This window comes from Pangasianodon hypophthalmus, chromosome 8, assembly GCF_027358585.1.
Source record: "Pangasianodon hypophthalmus isolate fPanHyp1 chromosome 8, fPanHyp1.pri, whole genome shotgun sequence".
Lineage (NCBI taxonomy): Eukaryota > Metazoa > Chordata > Actinopteri > Siluriformes > Pangasiidae > Pangasianodon > Pangasianodon hypophthalmus.
Window position 1 is genome coordinate 20759383 of NC_069717.1, and position 25663 is coordinate 20785045.

General features: G+C 38.1%; 1 protein-coding gene across 27 annotated transcripts in view; it reads right to left on the reverse strand.

Moving 5' to 3' along the window:
- The window catches only part of cacna1db (calcium channel, voltage-dependent, L type, alpha 1D subunit, b), a 118593-nt gene that overhangs the window by 52793 nt on the left and 40137 nt on the right, over positions 1–25663 (reverse strand). For all 27 annotated transcript variants that reach the window (XM_026925296.3, XM_026925295.3, XM_026925293.3 and 24 more), the window contains exons 4-7: positions 6665–6804; positions 3106–3245; positions 1879–2031; positions 1449–1645 (exon numbers count right to left, since the gene is read on the reverse strand). In XM_026925296.3, the coding sequence (XP_026781097.3) occupies positions 1449–1645; positions 1879–2031; positions 3106–3245; positions 6665–6804 (630 nt within the window). The remainder of the gene's footprint in view (positions 1–1448; positions 1646–1878; positions 2032–3105; positions 3246–6664; positions 6805–25663) is intronic.

Genomic DNA, 25663 nt, shown 5'->3' on the forward strand with positions numbered 1-25663 from the left:
GAGGAAAAAAGAATGAGAGAAGAACAAGCACAGTGGAAGTGACAGTTGCTGTCCACAGTAACATTGGCGCCTATTCTTGCAGAAAAAAAAAAAAAAAACACAGGAGGATGGTTATGTCGGTTGATTTAAAGTTCTTTCTTAGTACTTTTTGTTCCATCTATAATTTACACATCCCAATGCAATTAAGGAATGAATCAAAAACCTGAAATGATATCCATGCACCTTTAAATATCCCGGGTGTGTGCTTCACTTGCACAGGTCTCAGCATCCACGTCCTCACTAACTGAGTTAATGAATGATTTACAACTAAACACTCAGTCACATTTATATATTTTATGTTGACACTAATCTACATTATATACCTTTAATAACTGATGACATTAATATTGATGGTGATGATTTAACTGCAGTAAAGTAGTTAAAATCAGGTTAAAATATTGTGCTGAAATTTACACACTCGAACCAGACATGACTTTGATCGAACATCTAACATGTTCGAACATCGAACATCAGAGATATTCTAAATTGATGAATAAAGAAACTGACTGTGGAATTTGCATACGCTTCTTTTTTTGGATCATTTTTCACCACACACAACTGCGATGAATATGGCTCAATTCCCCTGCTGGATTTTAGAATAATCTGGCAACCATATATATATATATATATAGCCAGTGGCAGTCAGAGATTGAGACTTACACAAATTGTGCATGAAAAAAGATAAACTATAGTATCCTTTATTTAACACACCAACTAAAAAGGTTGGTGTGTTAAATAAAGTGCACATTAATAATATATAATGTTTAAACTGGCAGTGATACACTGTTACCAGAACCACACAACAGCAAGCGACAATTGACCACTGATTTTCTACATATGTGCTATGATTTCAGTAATAATAACAAATAACACTTCAATTGAGATTTGTTCAATTCCATGCAAATTAGGCATTTGTTAAGTCAAACGATTGGCTTGAATGATTCCTCAAACCAATCCTGGCACTTGTGGTCCAACATTTTTTGAGTTGTCTTTTTTTTTTTTAAGCCTAGTCAAATAGGTTCGCAGACGCAACAGAAAAGCGTTCGCTCTATCATTCAGAGGTTGTGAGTTCGAATCCCGATGATGACACAGCCATCTGTGCCCAGGGGCCCAAGAGAGCAAAACCGTCTGTACTCATCCTTTACTCTCTCCCGCTTATCAATAACAGTGACACTAGCCAATCATGGGGGTCTGTGAGCTCATGCATTCAGAAGGGGGCGGATAGCACCTTCCTCCGAGTGTGTTACGCCGCCCCCCTGACGTTGCGTGAGCAGCAGATCAGGTGGTTTCACGTGTATTCTCACATGATTAACTATCCCGACTATGAATACTTAGTCTTCTGAGTACTTTTAATGTCATTCCCAGGTGTGACCTGTATGTTGGTTCTCTAGTGAGCTGCAGTAATTTACCCAATACAGCACTTCCGTCCAGCCCTCCATGGTGATGCACTGGAACACAGTCAGCATTGCGAACAGGAAGTTGTCAAAGTTGGTGATGCCATTGTTGGGCCCCTGCCAGCCGTCTCTACACGTGCTGCCGTTAACAGAACAGTGGCGTCCATGACCTGACAGAGTGCAGGGGGTAGGCTCTTCCTCTGCTAATGTCCCTACAGAAGAAGACAGAGAGAGAGAGAGATATAATGAGAAGGAAAACATGAACTCATGAAGCATTACTGAATACTCATAGCTCCACAAATCAGCTCTTTTATGATGCATTAGCAGAAATTAGTAACAACATACATTTCAACTAATGATCACAGAGAATAAGAAAGACAACTGAAAAGAAGGAGAAATGTTCTATGTGGAGGACGCACACACGCCCACCCATAGGGACACTCACGTGTGCCATTCATGTAACAGGTTGCGTGCATCTTCCCAATGAAGAGCTCCAGACCAATGATGGCATAGATAATGATAACGAAGAGCACGAGCAGAGCAATGTGCAGCAGAGGAACCATGGCTTTAATAATGGAGTTCAGCACAACCTGTAAACCTGCAACCACACCGCAACGTATTAGTAATATATCAGCAACATCTTCAGTGTAGGAGTAACATAGCAAAAAGCTTCGTTTCATGACATGACCATTTCAATAATGCAACAAGGATGTGGAGCAATGCCTACATCCAACCTACAGACTTCAGATATGTAAGATTTTTAAATCCTTGATACATATCTTCTTGTTGACTACATATCTTCCTGTATGTAAAAAGAAATATGTTAGACTGAATGGCACCAGTAGTCTGATGAGAAGGAAATGCTTATCAAGGCTATTTTTACCCAGCCCATTTTAAATGAGGGATCATTATAAGATGATTCACATGATTAAAAGCAGGAAAATCCCCAAATTATACAGTGCTATTATGCAGTGCTGAAAACTACCAACACAACACTGGCATAGGCGGAGTGTTATGAATCGTTAGAAGAGCATATTTCTAACCTAAAGACTCCTGCCCTACTGTCTAACAAAAAAACGGTTTGTAATATATTTCCAGGTATGCGCCACACTTAGAAATTATGCTTTTGTGACAGCATTTTACAGTGTAATTACTGTGTAATTAATATTACAGTTATTCTCTACAGTGAAGCATGGTGGTGTTAGCATCATGCTGAGCGTTACCCTTTGCCTTTTGTTTCTCCGAGCAATACCCTCCTAATGATGGATTTAATGGTGCTTCGTGGGATGGTTTAATAACTAAACCCTGACACTTTTGCATAACTTTGTCCTGGACTTGTTTTGATAGCTACTTGGTCGCCATGATGCTGTTTGTTTAGATATGTTCTCCAACAAACTCTGGGATCTTCCAGAAACAGGTTTATTTAAATTGAGATCATGTGACACTTTCATTGCACACAGGTCTACTCAATTCAACTAATTATATGATTTCTGATGACACCTGGTTGCACCAGAACTAATTTAGGGGTTTCTTAGCAGAAGGGGGGGTGGATTGATTTAAAAAATTAAATCCATTTTCCTTGTGTATATACTAATGTAACACACTGCATCTAAACTGATAAACTACAACAGTAAAGGTGTCACCATTTTAGATTTTTTTTTGTTTGACTCACTGGGCACTCCTGAGACGAGCCGGAGTGGTCGGAGCACGCGGAACGCTCGCAGAGCTTTGACATCAAAGCCACCCGGCTTCCCTCCGGACTGACCTGAATCTCCCTCTTTGGTCATCAGCTCCAGAACCACGCTGAACAGCCTTCACACACACACACACATAAAATATGGATTCTATTACTTTTAATGGTCAGTAACGTAGCTCTTCTGTAGATACTATCAGGGAATGTAAGCTGAGGTGAACTCCTAATTTGCTGGGGTTACACTGATCACCAGGGATCATCTTGTTCACATCTACTATTTCAAACCGCCTCCCTACAGGGATTCTATAGATATAAACGCCTGCCTCAAAATTCTGAACATCCTGAACATCTTGCAACACAACAAATAGATGTAAATTTGTGTGCTATATTTTGGTCTTGTTCTTTGTACTTCAGGATTTCATGGTATCCCTAAGAATCGTTGAAGTGAGTGGTACACCAAAATGAGAACTCCCATTTTTATGTTGGGCCATAAAAATAATATATTCTTAAAAATAAATAAAAACAAACAAACAAATAAATAAATAACTTGTAAATAATTGAAGATAACAAAAAATATGTGAGAATCAGATATAATTATTTTCCGTTATAATTATATTCACCTTACACATTGTTGCATTTAGTATGAAGAAGAAAGAAAACAGCCAAACTCTTAAGTGTAAAATCCACAGTAATATATATAGGAATTACAGCCATTTTTTCATAGTCCCTCCATTTTTACAGGCTCAAAAGTAATTGGACAAACTAATAATTATAAATATAAGAATTATTTTTAATACTTGGATGCAAATCCTGTGCAGTCAGTGACTGCCTGAAATCTGGAACCAATGGACATCACGAAATGCTGAGTTTCCTCTCTTGAGATGCTTTGCCAGGCCTTTAGTGCAGCTGCCTTCAGTTTTGTCTTCAGTAAGTGAAAAGCATGCTCAGTTGGGTTGAGGTCAGGTGCCTGACTCAGCTATTTAAGAAACTTCCAATTCTTTGCTTTAAGAAGCTCTTGGGTTGCTTTTGTGGTATGATTTGTGTCATTATCCATCTGCACTGTGAAGCACTGTCCTATCAGTTTTGAAGCATTTGACTGAATCTGAGCAGAAGATATTGCTCTGTACACTTCAGAACTCATCCTGCTACTTCTATCAGCAGTCACATCATCAATAAACAGCAGTGGCCCAGTTTGATTGGCAGCCATACATACCAATGCCATAACACTGCCTCCACAATGTTTGACAGATGATGTGGTATGTTTTGGATCATTTGGAGCCTTCCCTTTCCTTCACCGTGTACCATAGTTCTCCTCCTATAATTCTGGTACAAGTTAATCTTGGTGTCATCTGTCCAAAGAATGTTGTTCCTGAACTGGTCAGGCTTTTTTAGCTGTTTTCTAGCCAAGTCTAATCTGGCCTTTTTGTTCTCGAGTGTTACCAGAGGTTTGCATCTGGAGGTAAACCCTCTGTATTTACATTCATGAAGATGTCTCTTGATTGTAGACTTTAACAATGCTATACCTACCTCCTCAACAGTGTTCTTGACTTGGCTAGATGTTGTGAAGGAGTTTTCTTCACCAAGGAAAGAATTCTGCAATCATCCACTTTAGTTGTCTTCCGTGGTCTTCCAGGCCTTTTGGTGCTGCTGAACTTGCCAGTGCATTCCTTCTTTTTAAGGATGTACCAAATTGTTGATTTGGCCACTCTTAAAGTTTCTGCTATCTATCTGATAGTTCTGTTTTGTTTTTTTCACCCTAATGCTGGCCTCCTTCACTTGCATCAACACCTCTTTGGACCACATATTGAGCTGAAAGTCTATATTAGATTTATATTTTATGACTTCTACATTATCGAGTCAATACAAAAACATTTAGAATTCCAAACATTAGTTTTCCAGCACAAAATTAAATGTTACAGAATGTTTGTATGTCAGTAAAGAAAGCAGCAGATTACATAAGAGACACTTTTCAGACAAAAAAAACATAATGAAGGCTGCTGGGTTTTGTTGCATAAATAAGATGTAAGTGTGACAGTCCAAGTCTCCAGAAGAACTGCGGCTGGTTCTGCAAGATGCTCAGTAAAACTTACAGCTCATTTCCTTATAAAACTGCACACACTGTACCTAAGACTACTAATCTTTTTTTTAAAGCAAAAGGTCATCACACCAAATATTGACTTTATTTCATTTATTACTGTTTACTCTTCTTTCTAGTATTTTTTTAAATGTAGAAACATTTAGTTTCATTATTTTGAAGGCATCTTTGCTCTACAGCATTTCTTTACATGTGCCTAAGACTTTTGCACAGTACTGTATATCGATATAGATTTTTTTAAACATCAAAAAAATCTTACTTTTTTAAACAGTTTTAATTGCATCAGTAGAAGTCTTGGGCTAGGAATGCTCAGGAACACGACACTTGATAAGATATTCTTAGCTTGCATGAGAGAGAAAACAGACTTAAATCACGGAGTGGGAGGCGTCACTATGACAACCTGATGTTAGTGGCTTCAACAGAGAGGGTAGCGGCATTATGCTGGTTTAATTAGGTTCTGCATTTAGAAACTAAATCTCCCCAGTATGAAGAACATATAGCAAAATTCATGGATCAGAAAATCTACTTTCTTATAGATTTTACAGACAGTAAGTGACCTATCTGTGCAATCAGGAAGTGGATTTATTAAGTTATTCCAAATAGCATTACATGTATCACTCAAGGGTGGACAAATCAGATGCTTAGGTCCCTGGGACCAGCAGATTTCATCTTTTACAAATGACAAATAAGTTTTTATTCATAGTTGGACAAGTAGGCTTAACAACCAGAAAAAAAATGATTTCTTTTGACTTCTGCAAAAACAAAAGTTTTCATTTGGTGGGTATGTTTGAACGTAATGTGCTTCAGCGTGGTGCGACGCACCTCAATGCTGTAATTATAACACAGGCTTCCGTATCCCACCGCCTGCTGCACTACACACATCGGCAGAGGTACGACCTGGCTAACAGTAGAATGGTTTTTGCTCATCTGATGAATTAGTGTGCACAGATGACAGATGATTTTCAGATTCAGAAGTATCTGAATGCTGAATGTGGATGGAGTTTGTGGAAAAGTGAGCAAGATAAAGTGCAGCGCAAAGCCGTCGTATAACTCTCCTATTTACATGTCAAGAGAAAATACAGATGCTAACCAGCCTCGATTAATATTGTTACACATGATGAAAGGAGAGAACACCACATCTCAGCCAAAAAAAAAAAAAAAAAAAACACTAACAGCTTGGAGAGTTTTTGTCGAGGTGGCAAACACAATGTGCTACATTAGAAACATGCATAGGCCATACATTATCACTTTATTTTTTTGCCTAGACAAAAAGTTTGCCACGCAACCAAAACATGGGACTGGGCTAGCTAATGAATTTAAGATATTTCCACCTCTGATCACTATATAGTTTTTTTTAAATAAACATCAAAAGTGTGTAATAGGTTTTACGGACACTGAGGCTTTTTCTAAAAGAAATCAGGTTTAACAAATTATATGACTTACCCCACTATAACTATAATGAAATCCAGCATGTTCCAGCCGTTTCTAACGTAGGAGTTCTGGTGCATTACCAGTCCATAGGCTATGATCTTCAGAAAGGTCTCAATAGTAAAAATGATCAGGAAGGCATATTCTACTGTCTCCTGTGAAGAGGGAAACACAAAAGACAAGATCTGCGTTACATCCACAACATACTAACATACACAGGTAATTAAGCATTAGAATAGATTTTGTATATTATATCATATTATATTATATATTGTACATCTGTAATATATATTATATATAATAATCCACATTGGAGTGGAGTGGTAAGGCCCAGCACATAGTACTACTAGCAGTAGATTATTTTTCTATAACAGCACATCCACAAGTGTTTTATTCCCCACAATTATTCATTATTGTTCATAATTTGCCAATGATTACAATTTTTAATGACACATCATGCTTTTTTATCATGTAATGTTATGGAACATCCACAAGACAAGTTAGTTCCTGTTATCACTAATGTTATGTTATTACAGCAATAAACAGCTGTTCCATCACCAGCCTTGATTTTTTCTCTCTCTTGACATTAATCAGCTTTTTCTTTTTTTTTTTAATGCAGCTTGTCATGTTACCGACTGAAAAAAATACAAAATCAACTGTGCTGGAAACTCTTCAGTGGTGGAGATCTTACTGACTGTTACAATCGCTGACACTGGAGACTCCTTCCATAAATGTTACATAAACATCTCCTTACAGAAAGCTTCATCACATCAACAAATATACATCTGTCTTTGTTTAATACCAACACTTTTTTAATCAATCAGTTTATTACTAGCCTTAGCTTAGGTAGAACATCTGCCAAACAAATCCCTCTGTATTAGATGTTACTATACTATACATAAGATAACGAATTAGAACAAGCAAATTAATATAAATCTATCAGAGCCGGAATCACTGTCGTTGCTTCTGTTACGCAAAATTAATTAACACCTTCTGGTGACTCAGGTTTCAGAATGCAACAATGCTGAGGAATAAAGATATATAATACATTAGACTATATTAGTATAATCTTTATAAACAATACAACTGGATGTACCTGATTAAAAACAGGTATCAATGACAAGAACAAGACAAGGAACACTGCAACAAAGACAGGATGGACAAAGGAGAGAAAGATACAAGAGGTCTCTAATGATATCCTCTCAGAAAAAAAACAGCTCTGACACAGGGATGGGAGGTCATTAATGCACCGAGAGCTGAGAGCAGGGAGTAATGTAGCCTGTAAATGAACGTATGCCTGTGACTGAAGCCCTGTGGCTCAGGAGTAAAAATAGCCACAATGTGGTGAGTAGATTAATCCCATCTGAACAGTGAAAATCCAGTGAAAATCACAACCCATAGCCATAGCCTTTACTCAGATTTCCTGTACTTTTGCAGAAGCTTCTTTTTTCTTCTTCTTCATTTTTCACTATGGATTATACATTTGGGGTAGAACTAATGCATCATTTAGCATTCCTAAATATCCTGAGGAAACGAATTTTGGAATTTATTCAGTAGTGAGACTCAAACAGGGGTTTTGTCGACTACTTTCTTGTCGGTCTTTCTCTCTCTTACTTACTGTGATCAGAAAATAAAGATTTTGCAGGATGGTCCTCCGAACACTTTCCCATTTTGATGTTGCATGGTATTTTGAAATTCTGAGCTATGCCAAGAAGCATATATACTATGGATAGAAGTAAAAATGTGAAAACATTATTTGTATTTAACAGATATTGTGTCCTAAATGAATACAAATATGAATATGAACAACAGCAATGTTGTTTATTTATTTTTTTTAGCTTGCCAGAAAGCTTCAAGTGAGCTTTCTACTTTAATGTGGAGCTTTATAGAAGCTTGTGTGGAGGATTGACAGGTTTCAGCAATATTCCCACCTCAAATACAACTCAAAAAATGCACAAAAGTATTGAAATTAGCCTGAAAAGTTTTGGTAGAGGGAAATAAGTGGGGCATATTTCTGAATTGCAGTATACTATAACTGTAATATGTGGACGTTATATGCGGAACCTTGAACCCTTGCAACAGAGATGTGCTGTTCGGTTTTAACCTGACCTAAACACTGCCTTACGAAGCTCCAAAATAAAACCAAATGACCATATTTCTGTACGATAAAAAGAACTATACTTTCATATATAGAGTCGCCACTACATATTCTAGGTCACGCAGACCACGTGGATGTGCACAAGGCAATACAACTACTCTGTAGGGCTCAAAAAAACATCACTGTGCATGTTTTTCTTGGAAAATCATATAGTCATTATAATGAAATGCTGTTTAAAGGACCCCAGTTCGACTCACAGCAGCACCGCAAATGTGTGTCCCAGCTTTATAATAGATACCAGTGAACTTTCCTGATTTTTCTGCAATGTAACAAAACCCTACACGTAAAATAAATCTGATAAAATTTTATTCGATGGCTGTTGTCAACTGTAACCTAAATAACAGTTTCTTGATTTGGGAAAGATATAAATTAGAAAGTTTGCCAGAAATTTCTACAAGGCATGTGGTTCAGGAGTTGAATAGAGTTATGTTCTGCAAATTTCTATTTGTTGTTATATTCTACAATTAATCAAGGCTTTCTAACCAATCAGAATTGAGCATATAACAGCACTGTGGTGTAAGACTCTCGATAAACTGAAAAATGTTCCCACTGACATCAACTATCATCAGAAACGACCAGTCACCAAATTTCAAACACAACAGTCTCTACAGTTTGCCCAGAATTGTTGATGAGAGAAATCAGAGGAGAATGATCACACTGGTCTGAGCGGACAGGAAGTCTATAGTAACTGAAATAAACACTCTGTGGTGAGCAGAAAAGCATCTCAGAACACAGAACACATCAAATCTTGAGGTGGATGGGCTACAACAGCAGAAGACCACATCAGGTTCCACTCCTGTCAGCCAAGAACAGGAATCTGAGGCTATCATGAGCACAGATTCACAGAAACTGGACAGCTGAAGACTGGAAAAAGACCAGATGACTTTCATTCTAATCTTCAACAGTCCAGTTTGGGTGAGCCTGTTCTCATGAGAGCCTCAGATTCCTGTTCTTGGCTGGGCTGTTTCCACCCACAGAGCTGTCGCTCACTCAGTGTTTTTTGTTTTTCGCACCATTCTGTGTAAACTCTAGAGACTGTTGTGTGTGAAAATCCCAGGAGATCAGCAGTTTCTGAAATACTCAAACCAGCCCATCTCGCACCAACAACCATGCAACGATCAAAGTCACAGAGATCACTCTTTTCTTCATTCTGATATTTGATGTAAAATTACCTGAAGCTCTTGACCTGTATCCGCATGATTTTTTTTTTGCATTGCACTGCTGCCACATGATTAGCTGATTAGATGACCGCAGGTGTACAGGTGTTCCTAATAAAGTGTACTTTTAAATAGGAAACATGAAAACAGTTTGTGCATCGAGCTGAAGTGCTTGCCATAGAACTATTTTACAGGATTCTCTCTCATCTGTATTATCTTTTGTTGTCTTTAATACAACATCTATGACTGTACTGTACTTATTATCAGTGCACTTCACAAAAAGTGTTCATCAGGACTTAACTGCAGGAGAAGGGCAGACGTATATGGGCTCAAACGATTTTATATCATTCTAAGCACAACATTATATTTTATACTTTCCTGTTGTACCACATTTCATTTAGTCATACATAATCTTAAAAACGTTTATTCACCGGCTTGACTGCACAGTTCTAGATGTCGTGATTTATCTGTGCACTGTAACCTTACACCAGAACCTCCGTAATGTTTTACCTATTAACCTTTTCATTTCGGGATATGACTCATCAGACAGCAAGAAAAAAAAAAAAAAGTGCATAAAATTTCTCATGGCCATGTTATCGTGATCAGGAAGGGCTCACAGCTCCAACCTCATCCCTTTGAGCATATTTTTAAGTTTTCACCAAACCTCATTATGTTCTACGGTACATAAAAAGACCCTGAACACCAAACTAAAGCCCTGTCTGAGTCGGAACTGCACAATGAGGGGGGAAAAAAAATCCTCCGTTGTGTAAGTCCCATGGTTGCCCCGGCAACCTGCTGTGTTCTGGCCATGCTTATAATGAACGAGGAGAAGCTTGTGTGTTTATGTATCTGAGCTGAACCCTCATTCATCTTGAGGAGATTTCAGAAGCATTGGGTTACTCAGAGACAGCTGTGTGTGTGACTTTATATAGCCGGTACACACTGGTTTATGCAGGTGTTGATTATTTAATGTTTCTTTGTTAATGTTAGGTTGCATTTGATGCATAAATGTTAAATAATGTCAGTTAAGGGAACCGTAATGTCTAATTCTTACGTAAGAGGTCTCAAGCATCAGCTTTCACTTATCAGACACTGATAACATGCAAAGACGCACACACACAAACACACACACACGCACACACACAGACACGCACCCCTTTCTGCACTAGTGGGATAAATGGCTCTCTGCTAATGTATAATAAATATAACTATCATACAGCTGTACTGCTGACTCAAAAATCACGCATTGTATATTTTCAGAATTGACATTCAGCAGTACTGATATACCGTATCATGTGACTCGTTTCAGACGATTATCATATATCATATACCTCTCATACATATGGAGTCATTCTGAACTAAGAGTCTCTTCTGATCACGTCTGCTGTAAAAAGCTTGTCTTAAGCACCAGCCACTGGCAACCTTTATCAGTGAGCCTTAGTGTGTATGTGTGTGTGTGTGTGTATGTGTGTGTGTGTGTGTGCACGCAAGCATAACAAGAGGTTGTACCATGACAGGTGTCAGCACTGTCTAACACTGATAACACATAAATGCACATTCATACTTGCTTCTCTCTCTCACACACTCACACACACACACATCCCTGAAGGTAAATGACCCTCTTTTCTTCAGTGTATAAACAGCTGACAGCAGAGGGCAGAAGGCTGTGTGTTTGTGTGTGTGTGTGAGTGTGTGCTCAAAGGCCACTCTATTGTACTTTAAAATAACACACACACACACACACACACACACTCAAATATCAGGGTTAGTAGTAAATATGAGGCTGTAATTACACCAAAAAATACCCTTAAGACTAAAAGTAACTCCTAAATGTCTGATTTAGCAGAAACCCATGAGAACTGGGTGTTGCAAATGGACAGTAGCTCATCCTTAGATGTTAAAAAAGCTTTAAGTTTTACATCGATTTTAGTTTACGGATGAATTCAAGAGATCCTCTAGCTGCTGTTGTTAGTTATGACTCCAGATCTAAGAATTACCCTGTGAGAAGAGATACCAGATAAGGCTGCTCTCTCTCTCTCACACCATTAGGTTTCGCAAAATACAAAAAAAATCACACTCTATACAGATGATACCCGTTTTTTTGGCTGATTTAGATTATAAATATATTATTATTATTATTGTTGTTATTCTCAGGATACAAGACTGATTGTACAGCTTTGGTACGTAATCTCAAACAGATCGCAGACCCTTCCTTCATATCTTTTAAGCTCCGTGTCTGGTTTTACATCTTTGTGTGGCGGCCTGGGAAAACCCTTCACACGGTCATACAGTTCTAATTATGCTACAGATTTTCATGAACTGAAATATGATTGTCTTTTGCATATATCACAACCAGAACTAAGCAGAAGTTTTATCATTTGAAACTACAAAAGAAGTGAAAAGGGAGAAAATCACATTTAAAGATTGGATTTCACTCCAATTCCACTGAAAGATGCCCCAATTTAATCTACTTATGAAAAAACATTACTGCCACAATTTTAATTCTGGTTCGTTTAATTACGTGCAGCCTGAAACTGCAGCAAACAAACCAAACATATGAATTTCGCTCGGATATGGACCGAGCAAACGATCTAATAAGTGCGCTAAAAATGCTCAAAGGGCTTTACAATAGCGCAATAATACAGAAAACATGTGCTATCTACCCTCTTCCACATACATGAGCTCACAGACACCCATGATTGGCTAGTGTCACTGTGATTGACACACTGAGTGTTCCATCCCTCCCACCTGGAGGACACGGCCAATTTTACACTCCTGGATTCCCGGCCACGGATGGATGTCATCATCACGATTCAAACTGGAGCAACAGGCGCCATCTTACTTCAGCTCTTACCACAATCCAAAATAAACCACACTCTCTAGTAGGAGAAACAGATTCAGGAGAAGTTTGTATTCATGGAGGATTGTAGGTAATAACCGATCTAAAAAATATGGTTGATGATCTGGTTGGAATCTCTTATGTCCTTTGAGCAACTACCCTGCTGTAACACTTTTTTGGTATCTGTAGCAACTTCATCAATAAAAAAAGACCACTCCAGCATTAATATGTGAGATATATACCTACATCTATACATATACATATATATATATTTATTAAAGCATGCTAGAGGATCCAAAAGAAAAGTTAATATTTTTTTACAACAGTTCACTTTCTGCAGAAGACAAAGCTAGCAGACAGATTTAAGAAATATTATCAGCATCATATTCAGCTGATATTGAGTACGATGACTGGGAATTGATCGGGGACTTTACTTGGATTCGAGCCATCCAACTCAGAACATTGCATCACCTTTGTATCACACCTTGCATAAAAATAAGCCCGAGCCTACATGCTCCCGTCCCTGTCCTTGCAAGGTCACTCAGAGTATACAGATTTATTGCTTTATTTGTCTCCTTGCTATATCATAGAAGTAATTTATTATGTGTATGATCATTCATTTATGATTATTCAAGACTCATTCTAGGCCTGACAGATTATGAATTTATCACACAGAATGTTGAATTCCATCTGTAGCAAGTGGATCAACCCGATGCCTAGCTCAAGACTTCTTCTGAACTCTTCTTTGTTAGACGTCTGCAGTTTTGCGAATGGGTTTTAAGAAGATATTCTTAGCTAGGAATTTTTAGTGCCACTTAGCAGTACACTTAGGGTAAGATAACAACACATCCCCTGGATCTTTGGTAAAAGGTTTCAGCTGAATACTAGGCATGAGATGATACACTAAAACCACGATATGACACATTTCCCGATACAGGCTTCATTAGACGATATTGACGCGAGACGATATCGGCACAAATAAAATATTACATTATAATGCATTTATTTTGTAATGACAACAAATTGTACCACTGCAATATCAATACATTGCAGTGTAAGAAAAGCAGATCAGGATTTATAATATAAGGTGTAATTTCCCTTATTTTTAATGTTATTTTAATCTTTTTTCAGTGTCATAAATGTATTTCATGGCAACGTTATTAACACAAAAATAATTTTTGTGGTAGATTGTGCCTTATGATTAAATAACAAAACCCATGTCATCACTGCTCCTGCTGTTGAAATGCACAACCTACCAATTTAACTGTACTGATGAGAAAAACAATCATGAACAATCATGATATTATATTATTTTGTATATTTCCTCATTCCTCAAACATGCTTCTGATTTGTTTTGAGTGTGAGTTACATCAAGCGCAGCACACAGGCGTTGATTTTAACCCATGTTTCAGCCCACGGTCAAGGCAGCCGGAAAGCAAGCCAGAAACCAGCGTGCGCGTATATACAGCACTTTACGGTAACTACCTTTCAGATGGCCATCAGATTTGCTGTGAAATCTGGACAGTGTGAAAAACATAAGCAGTATGTTTATTACTGGCCTTTTCAGTATTATTTGTCCAGGTTCACATGAGCCAAAATGAAACAAGGCCACGTGCCAGTTTTGGTCCAGGGGCCTTGTGTGTGACGGGTGCCATAACACTTCCTACTGTTTAGCTTAACGTTTTGGACTATAAGGTAAGCATGCTTTAAGGCAGTTAGGTTCCCAATCACGAACTTTGTGCTCTGTATGCTACTACCTCTGGTGCTGCCGCTTAGTGTGTAAGAGAAGGTAGAGCTCATAATGAATATTAAACTGAAATATCGCAATACGTCAGAAACAGAGAAGCAAAATTCATCTCGCCAGTACTTTGTATCGTGACAGTCGAGACATGATATTCTGTCTCGTGCCTGCTGACTACAGAAATGGAAAGTGCTAAATTAGCCCAGAGAAAGCATACGAAAAAAGGAACATTACATGCAGTGCAGGCAATGAAGGCGCACCCACACATCTGTTGCTAATTTTGTGTGAATGTGTGAAGGATGATGCAAGAAAGTGTTAAAAACTGAAGCATCCTCTCAGGCTTCCCTAACTAAATGACTGAGAATTAAACTGCAACGCGAGCTCTATTATAAGAACTGAAATATATAAAATGATTAAATATTACATTCTCTTATACCCCAACGCTGTTAAATTCTCGAATCTGATTGGTCAGAATGTGTTAATTCATTTTCCATCACGGCAGCTCTGAGAGTCGTGCCGGCCGCAAGACAAATGACAGAATTATATACAGGAGTAACTCATTCACAAGGACTTGTACAGCAGACACACTACTTAGTTTTAACACGCGGGACAGACAGACAGGGTGCGAGTGTGTAAACTCGGCGTGACGTTTATTTTGGGAAGTCCATGACTCATAGTCCACAGCATGGGTCAGAACACAGGTAACACAAATTTACAACAGGATTTTGTATACCTTCTACAGGTTTCTCAATATGTCATGAATGTGCTGTTATTGAAAACAAGGTAATAACTGGCAAGAAATGGATAAAAAAAAAACATAATAAATAAATCAAATCAGTCAACTCATAGTGATAATTGATGGTTGTTGCTCTCTCATCCATGTAAAGCTGCATAAAACCTCCAAAATCATTTTACACATTTTGACATAAGCCTTTCAAAAATTCTTCAGCAGGGCTTCATAAAATATTTATGCAATCATGTATACATGTGCTATAAAGGCCCTATTTATGTAGGTACCCTTCAGATAAAGTGGTACAGGATTTTACAAGTGTTCCATGATCAAAAGTCGTGAAACAGGCAAGAGTCAAGAAAACCGGAACAAAAGTAGAACATAGAGAAACATGAAACCACGGCTTGGGTTTAAAGTAGTAAAAAAAAAGCACAATAAGAATTCGAAATGAGATGAAGACTCATGAGGGTATAAACAGACAAACGGATCAAGGTGAGCACAATTGAGAAATAAATCGATGTCAAGACGGGGTGGAGACAGGAACGAGCCTGGGAAATTCACCATGAGGAAATTCGTGGCAATAATCTAAAGCTAATAATAAACATGAAAAAGGTGTTATTTAACAAAGAATATCACCTTTCTATATATATCATTATATATATATATATATATATATATATATATATAATTATTAGATATTATAATAAATACAATAAATAATATATATCTAATATATGTTATTATATATATATTATAACTATGATATATATAATATTATAATCATTGATATGATGACGTGTTCTGTGAGATGTTTTTTGGAAGGAGTCTCCAGTGTCAGCGCTTTATAATAATCAGAGGTAAAGCTGATTCTGAGTCTTCAGGACTGACAGTTTTGCACGTTGCAGTTTCTCAGTAACAAGCTGCATTTTTTTTGTCTCATTAAGACAAACTAGAGGATATAATTAGGTCTTTATAACTGTTATAATGTGGAAACAGGAACCCACTTGTTTCACTGGCGTTGTACGACCTCTCACTCTTTAATAATACAGGAAATGAAACAGAGAGACGGCGAAATGGACAGCGAAATCGAAGGATAAGAGAGCGAGAGGATGAAGGAAACAGAAAGAGTAGAAAAGGACACACTGGTGGATCACTTGCGTAACTTGTCGTGCCACACTTTTTCTATCTTTGAGTTCTGTATACAGGAGCTGACGCCCAGAGATCCTGACAGACACATTCAGTTGTAAGAGTGTGCTATTTCTCAACTTATCCCAACATTTGTTTCCATTCAAACACCCCAATACCATTTAAAAAAATTTTTGCAAAATCAGTCCAATTGGTTCTGGATATTTGTAGAAATGCAGCGAAGCATGATATAGAAAGATAGCAACCATAGAAATAGTGAAACGTGCTCTAAAAATGTCAGCGAATCTCATTAAATATGATCTCCTACCTGCATTTTAACATTCACGTCCCCCCATCACCGCCCCAATCCACCCCACCCCCTCCTTCAAAGCCTATAGCTGCTTCTGACACTGACACACACACACACACACAAACACACACACACACACACACACACGCCTTTTCTTCTGCTGCTCACCTTTTCTCTTAGCCAGCCAAAGGCTATGCAAGCAGATGGCACAATTTAGAAAATCCTGCAATGATAACGTACAAAAGCAAGTCGATTACCCTGTGTGTAATGTGTGTACATGTTCTCTACACACACACACACACACACACACACACACACACACACACACACACAAGGCCATACACTTACAGTTTATCTGAAGAAGTAAAATATACTTTCACAAAGAAACAAACAAAAAAAAATCGAGACCAAATAAACTCAATACAGCATCAACACACACACACACACAAGGCTATACATATACAGTTTATACGACATATACACACACACACACACATATATATATATATATATATATATATATATATATATATATATATATATATATATATATATATATATATATATATTTTTTTTTTCACAGAGAAACAAACAAAAAAAATTGAGAGACCAAATAAACTCGATACAGCATCAACACACATACACACACACACACACACACACACAAAATACACATATAAGATACACAGGTAAGATTAACCAGTGCGTAAAAGGGTGTAAAAGGGTACATGTGGTTTTTTTTGCGTGTGTACATGTGTATTTGTGTGTGTGTGTGTGAATAGAACAGAATAAGAGGAAATCTTGCATGTTATTTACATGTTTATACATCGTGTAACGGTTAAAGTGTGCTTCTCTCCCTCAAACATATGCATCTGAGGGAGAAGCACACAAAAAGTGGGAAGTCAGCACAAAGGAGTGGAGCGCAGTGGATTTATTTAGCTACTCCGCTTAATTTATGTAACCAGCAGAGGCCAGTTTTGCACAGGATTTTCTCCGTCTGCCAAAACCAGGTGTAAATTAAGCAGCATGTGCTGATCAGAACAGTACAGCTCTGTTGCCAGAAACGCGGTTTTCCCACACAATTGGGTTGCTTTTAAACTACCGGTGTGTGTATAATTCTAGGCGTATTCTAAATTTGGAGATACACTCACTGGCTAATTTAATGCCTGTATATTCATGCAATTATCTAATCAAGCAATCCTGTGACAGCAGCACAATGCATAAAATTATCAGAAAAAAAGTCATCTGGTCTTTATCCACTCTTCAACTGTCCAGTTTTGATGAGCCAGTGTAGCCTCAGATTCCAGTTCAGATGCCAGGACAGGAAACTGATGTGCTCTTCTGCTCTTGTATCCTATCCACGTCAAGGTTCGATGTGTTGTGTGTTCTGGGATGCTTTTCTGCTCACCACGGTTGTAAAGAGTGCCTATTTGAGTTACTATAGTCCTCCTGTGAGCTCAAAGCAGTGTGAGCTCTCTCATCAGCAAACCGTTTCTGCCTGCTGCCGCTCACTGAATGTTTTTTTATTTTCTCACCATTCTGTGTAAACACTAGGGACTGTTATGTTAAATCTGGCACTTCAGTTTATTCAGCTGTTTTTTTTTTTCTCTTTTAGTTGAAAACTGAACGCACCATTTTTGAGAATTTCAAGTCACATTAGTACAGCGGTTCTTAACCTTTTTGCGAGTACATCCCATTTTTAAAGAATCCTGAGAACCTTTCCTCAGGAAAGTCACCATACTTCCCAATGGAACAGCAGCTGCTGGTGTTCTGCATCCATCTCTTGTCAGAGAACTTTGAAAAGGCGTGTGCTCGTATTTTATACACTCGTTCAAAATGAAAGTTTTCCCGCGACCCCCCTGCTACCGCTTTGCGACCCCCAGGTTAAGAACCACTGCATTAGTATATATATTGATAACCTTAGTAAATTGACATAATAATAAGTCAGACATGCTGCACACAGCGAGCACACACATGACACCACATCGGGTTGCACTGCGCTTCCTCACGCACACACATCTGTCCCTTAGTGATTTAATTTAATTTTAACTCTTAGTGATGGCCAGTGACCAATGGCAGAACTGGAGGAATCATCACAGAACAATTATTATGCACATGACAGTGTTACTCACTGCACTGACAACCAGTATCAACTCAAACTACAAACTACAACATCCTTGCAATTCAGTTGATTTAGAAACACACCTATTTCTCCTATAATTACAGATCCTCTTCCTAAATTAATCTAGCAATTTACATTAAATTGGTGTCCCCCTTTTGCTTCTTTTACATGAGCTGTCCACCCACATGAACCAGAGTATGATATTTCATCTACATATTTGAGTGAGCAGCCAGTATACGTGTTCATTTGTGAAAATGGCTAAGTTCTCAGGAATACAACTTGGGCTGAGGGAAAGGTGAGGCAACGAAGAGAGACATTCGCATGTTTGTGTGATGTAGAGGAAAGAGGGAGCGTGTAAATGAGAGATGTAGAAAGGGCGGAAGAGAGACTGAATTAGTGAGAAAAAGAGATAATCCATCATGTCCTCCCTCCCTCCATGCTTATGGGCTTTACAGCAGGGTGAGGATAAAAGCAGCACAATCCCAGAGCTGTTCCTGCACTACACACAGGCTTGAGCTGTTTATGTGTGTGTGTGTATGAATCTTATCTTTTAAGATGGTTTTATTAAATGTTATATATGACATATGAACAGTGTACTATTTGGGATTATAGGTTTAATTCCCATCCTCTTTCTTCAGAAAAACTGTTTGATATGCTTCAAAGAGAATGATTGACAAACAATAAAAGACATTAGACAAAAGTCATAGCGTTCATATATCTTACTCTCTACACTATAGAGAAATAACATTGTTGTCAATATGCACTAATTTGTCTGTGCAATGAGATCAAGTGCGTATGCAAATTGTGGGTGTGCTGCAGATGATCTACAAAGAATAACTGCATGAATTACATCAAGTGCGAAGTGTAAATGAGCTTTTTGTATGCACTAAAATTTCACGGTAGCCGTGGCGAGCTCAGGTCTCACAGAGATGACTCACAAATCTGTTCATGATACGAATAAATGAATGAAATGATGAAGACGTGAGTGCGCATTTTGTGAATAAGGTATATGTGATGATAAGCACTTTTCCAAAAGTTGTGTTTATATGCTGCTGGCATTGTATTTGTGGTGTATATCTGGGGGGGGAAAGGTGTAATAATTGCTCATCATTTTGAGAAACTTTCAGATTATTTTACTAGTTAACAGATTAATAGATTTGGTTAAACTTTCTCATTATTACGATTTCTGCAAATTTAATACATTCCCTCCAGATGTATTCATTTGAGCACATAATCGCAGCTCCCAAAGTGACTTTCAGGCTTAGTAGCTGGTATTGCAGATGTAAAATTAATTAATTTGCATTGATACTCCCTTCCCCCTTGAGATACAAACACCCCAAACTACACATTCATTAAAGGCACATAAAACGGACATATTATTTTATTCATGTGAAAGACGCAATTCAGTTGAGTCAATTGAGCCTGTTAGTAAATCCATGTACATGATAGTTGCAGGTGCTATTAAGTTTTTATCAATTTTTTCACACTTCTCATCGTTTCATGTTTTTACACATGACAACCTTGGTAAATCAGGGCCCAAGAGTCTTAAAGTGAGCTTGGGTATAAATGTGTTTTCTGGTTTTGTCTGCATGCAGGTATTTTCCCACATCAATCATTATTAATCAATAAACATATTTACTCTTGCTTGACTAAATGCTCAATACAGTACCAGTTCCTACCTAACATCGGGCCTCATTTATCAAGCTGGATATGAACAAATCTATTTGTAAATTGTTTGTAGGAGCATTTACACAAGAAATTTGGTTTAAAAAAATGTTGCTCCAAAAAACATCCGTATCCCACAAGAGCTCCTGAGTTTGTGTAAATTTACGTAAGGATACTCACTAATGTAAACTTTGACTGATCAGCTTCATATCATATAATTGGCAATGAGTTACTGCACTTTTATATATGGATTACCCTGTCAAAGTTTAAATATCATATTTATTTCAATTGCACACATACATGATCACTACTGAATATTTCGGGAAACCCAGTTGTTTCATATTAATGGGATTAATTAAAGAAATAGTATATTTGAAAAGATAATAATTACAGAAAGCAAGCCAAAACAAACCCATAAATTAAAACAACTAATACAACTGCAATGGTTCAGCTAGCGTGTAAGTCGGTTGCGTTTGCCATGGCATTTTCTTTTAAAGCCACTAAGAGCCAGGACTAAGTGAGCGATAAGTGACCGATCTGGTATGTCCCAATCTGCAATGTTCTGTACACTCTCTAGTGTGCTGCATGTCACCATCATGTGCTGCTAGATGATTTTTCATTGGTGTAGATGTGAGTCAAAATAACTTCCACATCTGCCTCTGAGAAATTGTTATTTATGCCATTTTGTCTTCATTTTTTGCACTTTCAGCTCTCTTTGAGCTTTGCCTTTTATGGAGTTTTGCACTAAATGCAAATGAGCCGTTGTGGTAGTGCATGCACGTTGCACTTTACGGGTTATACGAAAAAATTCAGCGTTACTGAAATTTTTTTTTAAATGTTTTAGATAATGGCTCAATCTAGCATTTTTTTTTTGTTCGATTTGGCTTGCTAAAACATTTACACACAACAGCTAGGGGGAGAAGCATGGTAAATGAATGAGGAGAAGCATGGTATAGGAGCTGGCTGACTGTTTTCCTACTATGGGAACTGTGATCAATGTGCATGATCAACCTAAAACACATGAGCAAGCTAACAGCCTAAAGGACATGCACACACACACATACAGAGAGAGAGAGAGAGACAGAGAGAGAGAGAGAGAGAGAGAGAGAGGGAATAGTTGGTGAGATTCAGGGCTGCTGGTGTCACTGGTTTTGCTGAAACTAATTACTCTGGACATGTCTGATGAGGCCACACACGTGGTGGGGCTGAACAGATAACAGCCTCCTGGGATGGCAAAGATGGCAAAACCACCTCTAACAAAAATGCCTCTCAAAGCCAAAAAGTTTATAAGCTCCCAACAATTTGTAAAGAAAAAAAATATCCTTGCTAAGGAAAATATACTAAGAATATACATAACTGACTTGTAATTCAGTTAAATGAGAACCCAGTCCTCTTTAGTGGGTGTGTAGTTCTTTGTAAGCTTGTGAAAGTTTCCATGGCCATGTTGAATTACAGAATTCTCATTACTATTCATACTGCATACTGTTCCATTAAGCTGTTCATATTTTTTGCAAGATTTATTTCAGCAGACACTTGCAAACTTCCTGTATATGAAGAGACGCCCATCATGACTACCACACAAAACCAACCTTAAGTGAAAACATAACTCTTGTTCTGTTGCTCCAAATCCAACATAGAATTATTCACTTTGTGAGAAAACCAAATCAGTGGAGTTCACATGAACCTACAGTATGTTTGGGCACGGGAATTGATTCAGTTTAGTCCCTTGACTGTCACTGTGTCCCTACCATTACAAACTGGACCTTTATTATCCCTGTTATACCATAAGCAGCATGGTGTATCAATTCTGCTTAGTGTGTTAGCATATTGTATGACCAAGCCTCAAACAGCAGACCTACAAAACTGTCTGTGCCTCTCTGATTTAATCCAGCGTCTGTGTGTGGGGGTTATCTGGAGACATTATCTGTTCTGTGACTGGCCTAAACAGATTAATAAAAGCTCTAATGGCGAACAGGGATCTGCACTTACCTGGAGACCACAGATGAAAGACAGCTCCAAATTTCATATCATTCATACAGTTTAAAAAAAAAAAAAAAAAAAAAAAAAAAAAGTCTTCACCCCACTAGTAGGCCAGGATATTACGCAAGGCCTGGCTGCGCATTTCCATAATGAAGAATTCAAAAGCAAGAGTGTTAAACAGCACTCCGCACTACTGCCAGACACAAGCGAGTGGCCTGATTGAGGTTTCTGCTCTAAATTAATCATCCCAACGACAGCTCTATTTATGAAACTGAAAGCCATACAGAGGTTGGATAACACAACCACTCAGTTTTCTGTCCCAACACATCCAGTCTCACTCTAAAGCCAGTTTTAGACTGCGCCACTGAGATTATTACTCGTCACACCGGACAAGATGATCCTAATAAAATCCTGGTTGAATTATATAACAGACTGTCCTATAACCTGAGTTCTCCACGTTGGATTATATGATGACGATCCTCTAAACATAGACCTGTGATTAAAGAAAATTATGTTCCGCGTACGTCATCGATCGGCACGGTCCAGGCTTAAAAACAGGAAACATTCTTCAAGGTAATAAGGATATTACTAGTGTCAATTCGCATGTTTCGTTCAGATTCCGTCATTGCCGCTAGCGTACTTGTAGTTGTCCCGTGGGTTCCACATAATCCTATGCCAACGTTGTTGTCAGCTGTCTTTGGTTGAAATGGCAGAGTGCACGTTTTGTGCACAATCTGCACGTTTTGTCTGTGACAGCAAAATCAGGCCAAAATTCATACAGTTTAAAGACAGCTTTAAGCAGAGGAGCTGTTTAAATATTTAAATCAAAGTGCAGCTCGAAATATCCCAATAAAAATGAATGACATTTTATCAGTAGACATTTTAAGGCTATATTTAAGGAGACACTAGGGATATGATGAGATTCCTGTATGTTAATATACAGTGGATATAAAAGGTCTATACACCCCTGTTAAAATCAAGTCAGACCTTTATCTAACATGTTGAAAAACAATCGAGCACTGCTGCCTTGCACCTCCAGGGCTGGGGGTTCGAATCCCGCCTCCTCCCTGTGTGTGCAGAGTTTGCATGTTCTCCCTGTGCTTCAGGGGTTTCCTCCGGGTACTCCGGCTTCCTCCCCCAGTCCAAAGCCATGCGCTGTAGGATGACTGAAATTTCCAAACTGTCCGTATTGTGTGTGAATGCGATGTGAATGCGATTGTGCCCTGTGACGGGTTGGCACCATGCCCAGGGTGTCCCCTGCCTTGTGCCCTGAGCTCCCTGGGATAGGCTCCAGTCTCCCCCCATGACCCTGTGTAGGACAAGCGGTATGGAAACTGAATGAATGAATGAATGAGAAACATTCAATAACCTGGTTGCATAAGCTCAGAATTAACCAATCACATTCAAACTCAGACTCATGTTCAAAGGAAATGATCACACTATATCTATACTTTGTCCAACTCCTATATATTGGATATTTTATCTGTTTATAGAAGAACAATGAACACTGTGTGTGTTAGAGTTAGAATGAAATAAATGGTGTCATACCAAAAGCAAAGGGAATGAACTTTACTTGTTTGACGTTCAGATATATTTCAAATTCGTACAAAGATTCCTCAAATATCTAGACCTCATTTCCTTCGTATTATATATTCCTGACAATCAACTAAGTGAGATTTTGTATTATTTTCTGGAGCTGGTTTGTGACTTCACACATGTATACAGTATATATAGCTTTCAGTGGTATTTCAGGACCAGGGACAGCGCTCTGTACCAACACCTACCCTCTGTCTTTCTGCTATGCAATCTATTAATATATACTAACAAGGCCAGCAAATTGTGTATGAGATACAGATCTGACTTCTTAATGCAAAAAAAAGAAAGAGGCTTACACATGATGTAAAGAAAGGTTAAAAGGTTAAAAGCCTTTTTAAAAAAAAAACCCTTTATTTTCACAGATAATCCTCAAAGCAAATTAGCTTTACAAGCTGGCCAGTAGGATAAGATAAGAAGAGTTTTCGATTGTTGTATCGACACACACGTGCGAACACACACTCTAGCCACACACATAGACACACACACGCTTGTTCTTCTTAAGGTATGGATGTTGTGTGTACTTGTACCAGTATGGAACAATTTTACACGATTTAAAAACAACTCATACCACACTGTTTTTGAATTCTGATTAGGCATAAAGTTTATAACTTTTATTTAACAGCACGGCTCTGACAGTAGTGCCGGCTGTAATTCAAATCACAGGGTTATATTAATGCGTTCGTGCGAATGCGTAACAGTTCCTATACTAACAACTTCTTCACAGGGACTCGTATGGTGCACGAGGCCCATAATTAAAGTCTAATAATAAATAGATTTTCAAAAATGTGTTGTTATTAAACAAAGTACAATGTATTGTGAAGCTTTCTGTAAGGAGATGTTTATTGGAAGGAGTCTCCAGTGTCAGTGCTTTGTAACACTCCATTAACCTCCCAGTAAATTTCCCAACATGGGACTGAGTTCCTGTTACTGATTACATTTTCAAGCAGTCATTTCCTCACCTGTCTCTTGTTTTTCTCTCTCTTGACATTAATGAGGCAAAATAATAACAATAATAATAAATAAACTGGAAACTGGAACATGCAAACGTCTCTGTCCTGAAGACTGGAGTCTCGCAAATGTTCCGTAGTATTAAATGCAATTATATACAGTTCAAACGCATGATGTGCTGCTCATTTACATAATATTGCACAGGCAAGAGTGCGGTTATACCGAATATCGGCATGGCTGTGATTTGGCCGTAGGTAATCACGGCTGTGCCAATATCCATCTAACCGCACGATTGCGAGTGCGATATTGCTTTCATACAACAGTTCTATAAACAAGAAATTAATATCGAGTGAGTGACATTTCAGACACAATATGGCCAAATGTCCTGTTTATTTTTGCTCCTCTAGTGAAAATATTTCCCAAAGAAGCCACACACTTTATAGCATGTTGGCTAGTTAGCTAGCTGGCTCACACTGATTTGTACAATCCCGTTAAAGGTGCTTCCGGTACAACTGGCGTCCTTTCTTCCTTTTCATCTTTATCTGATCTGCTTTTATATTTTTATAAGTCACAAATTATATTCCTGGAAAGTATCATTTGCCATGTGTTCTCATGATGTCGCTAGTACTACTGTAGCAACCGT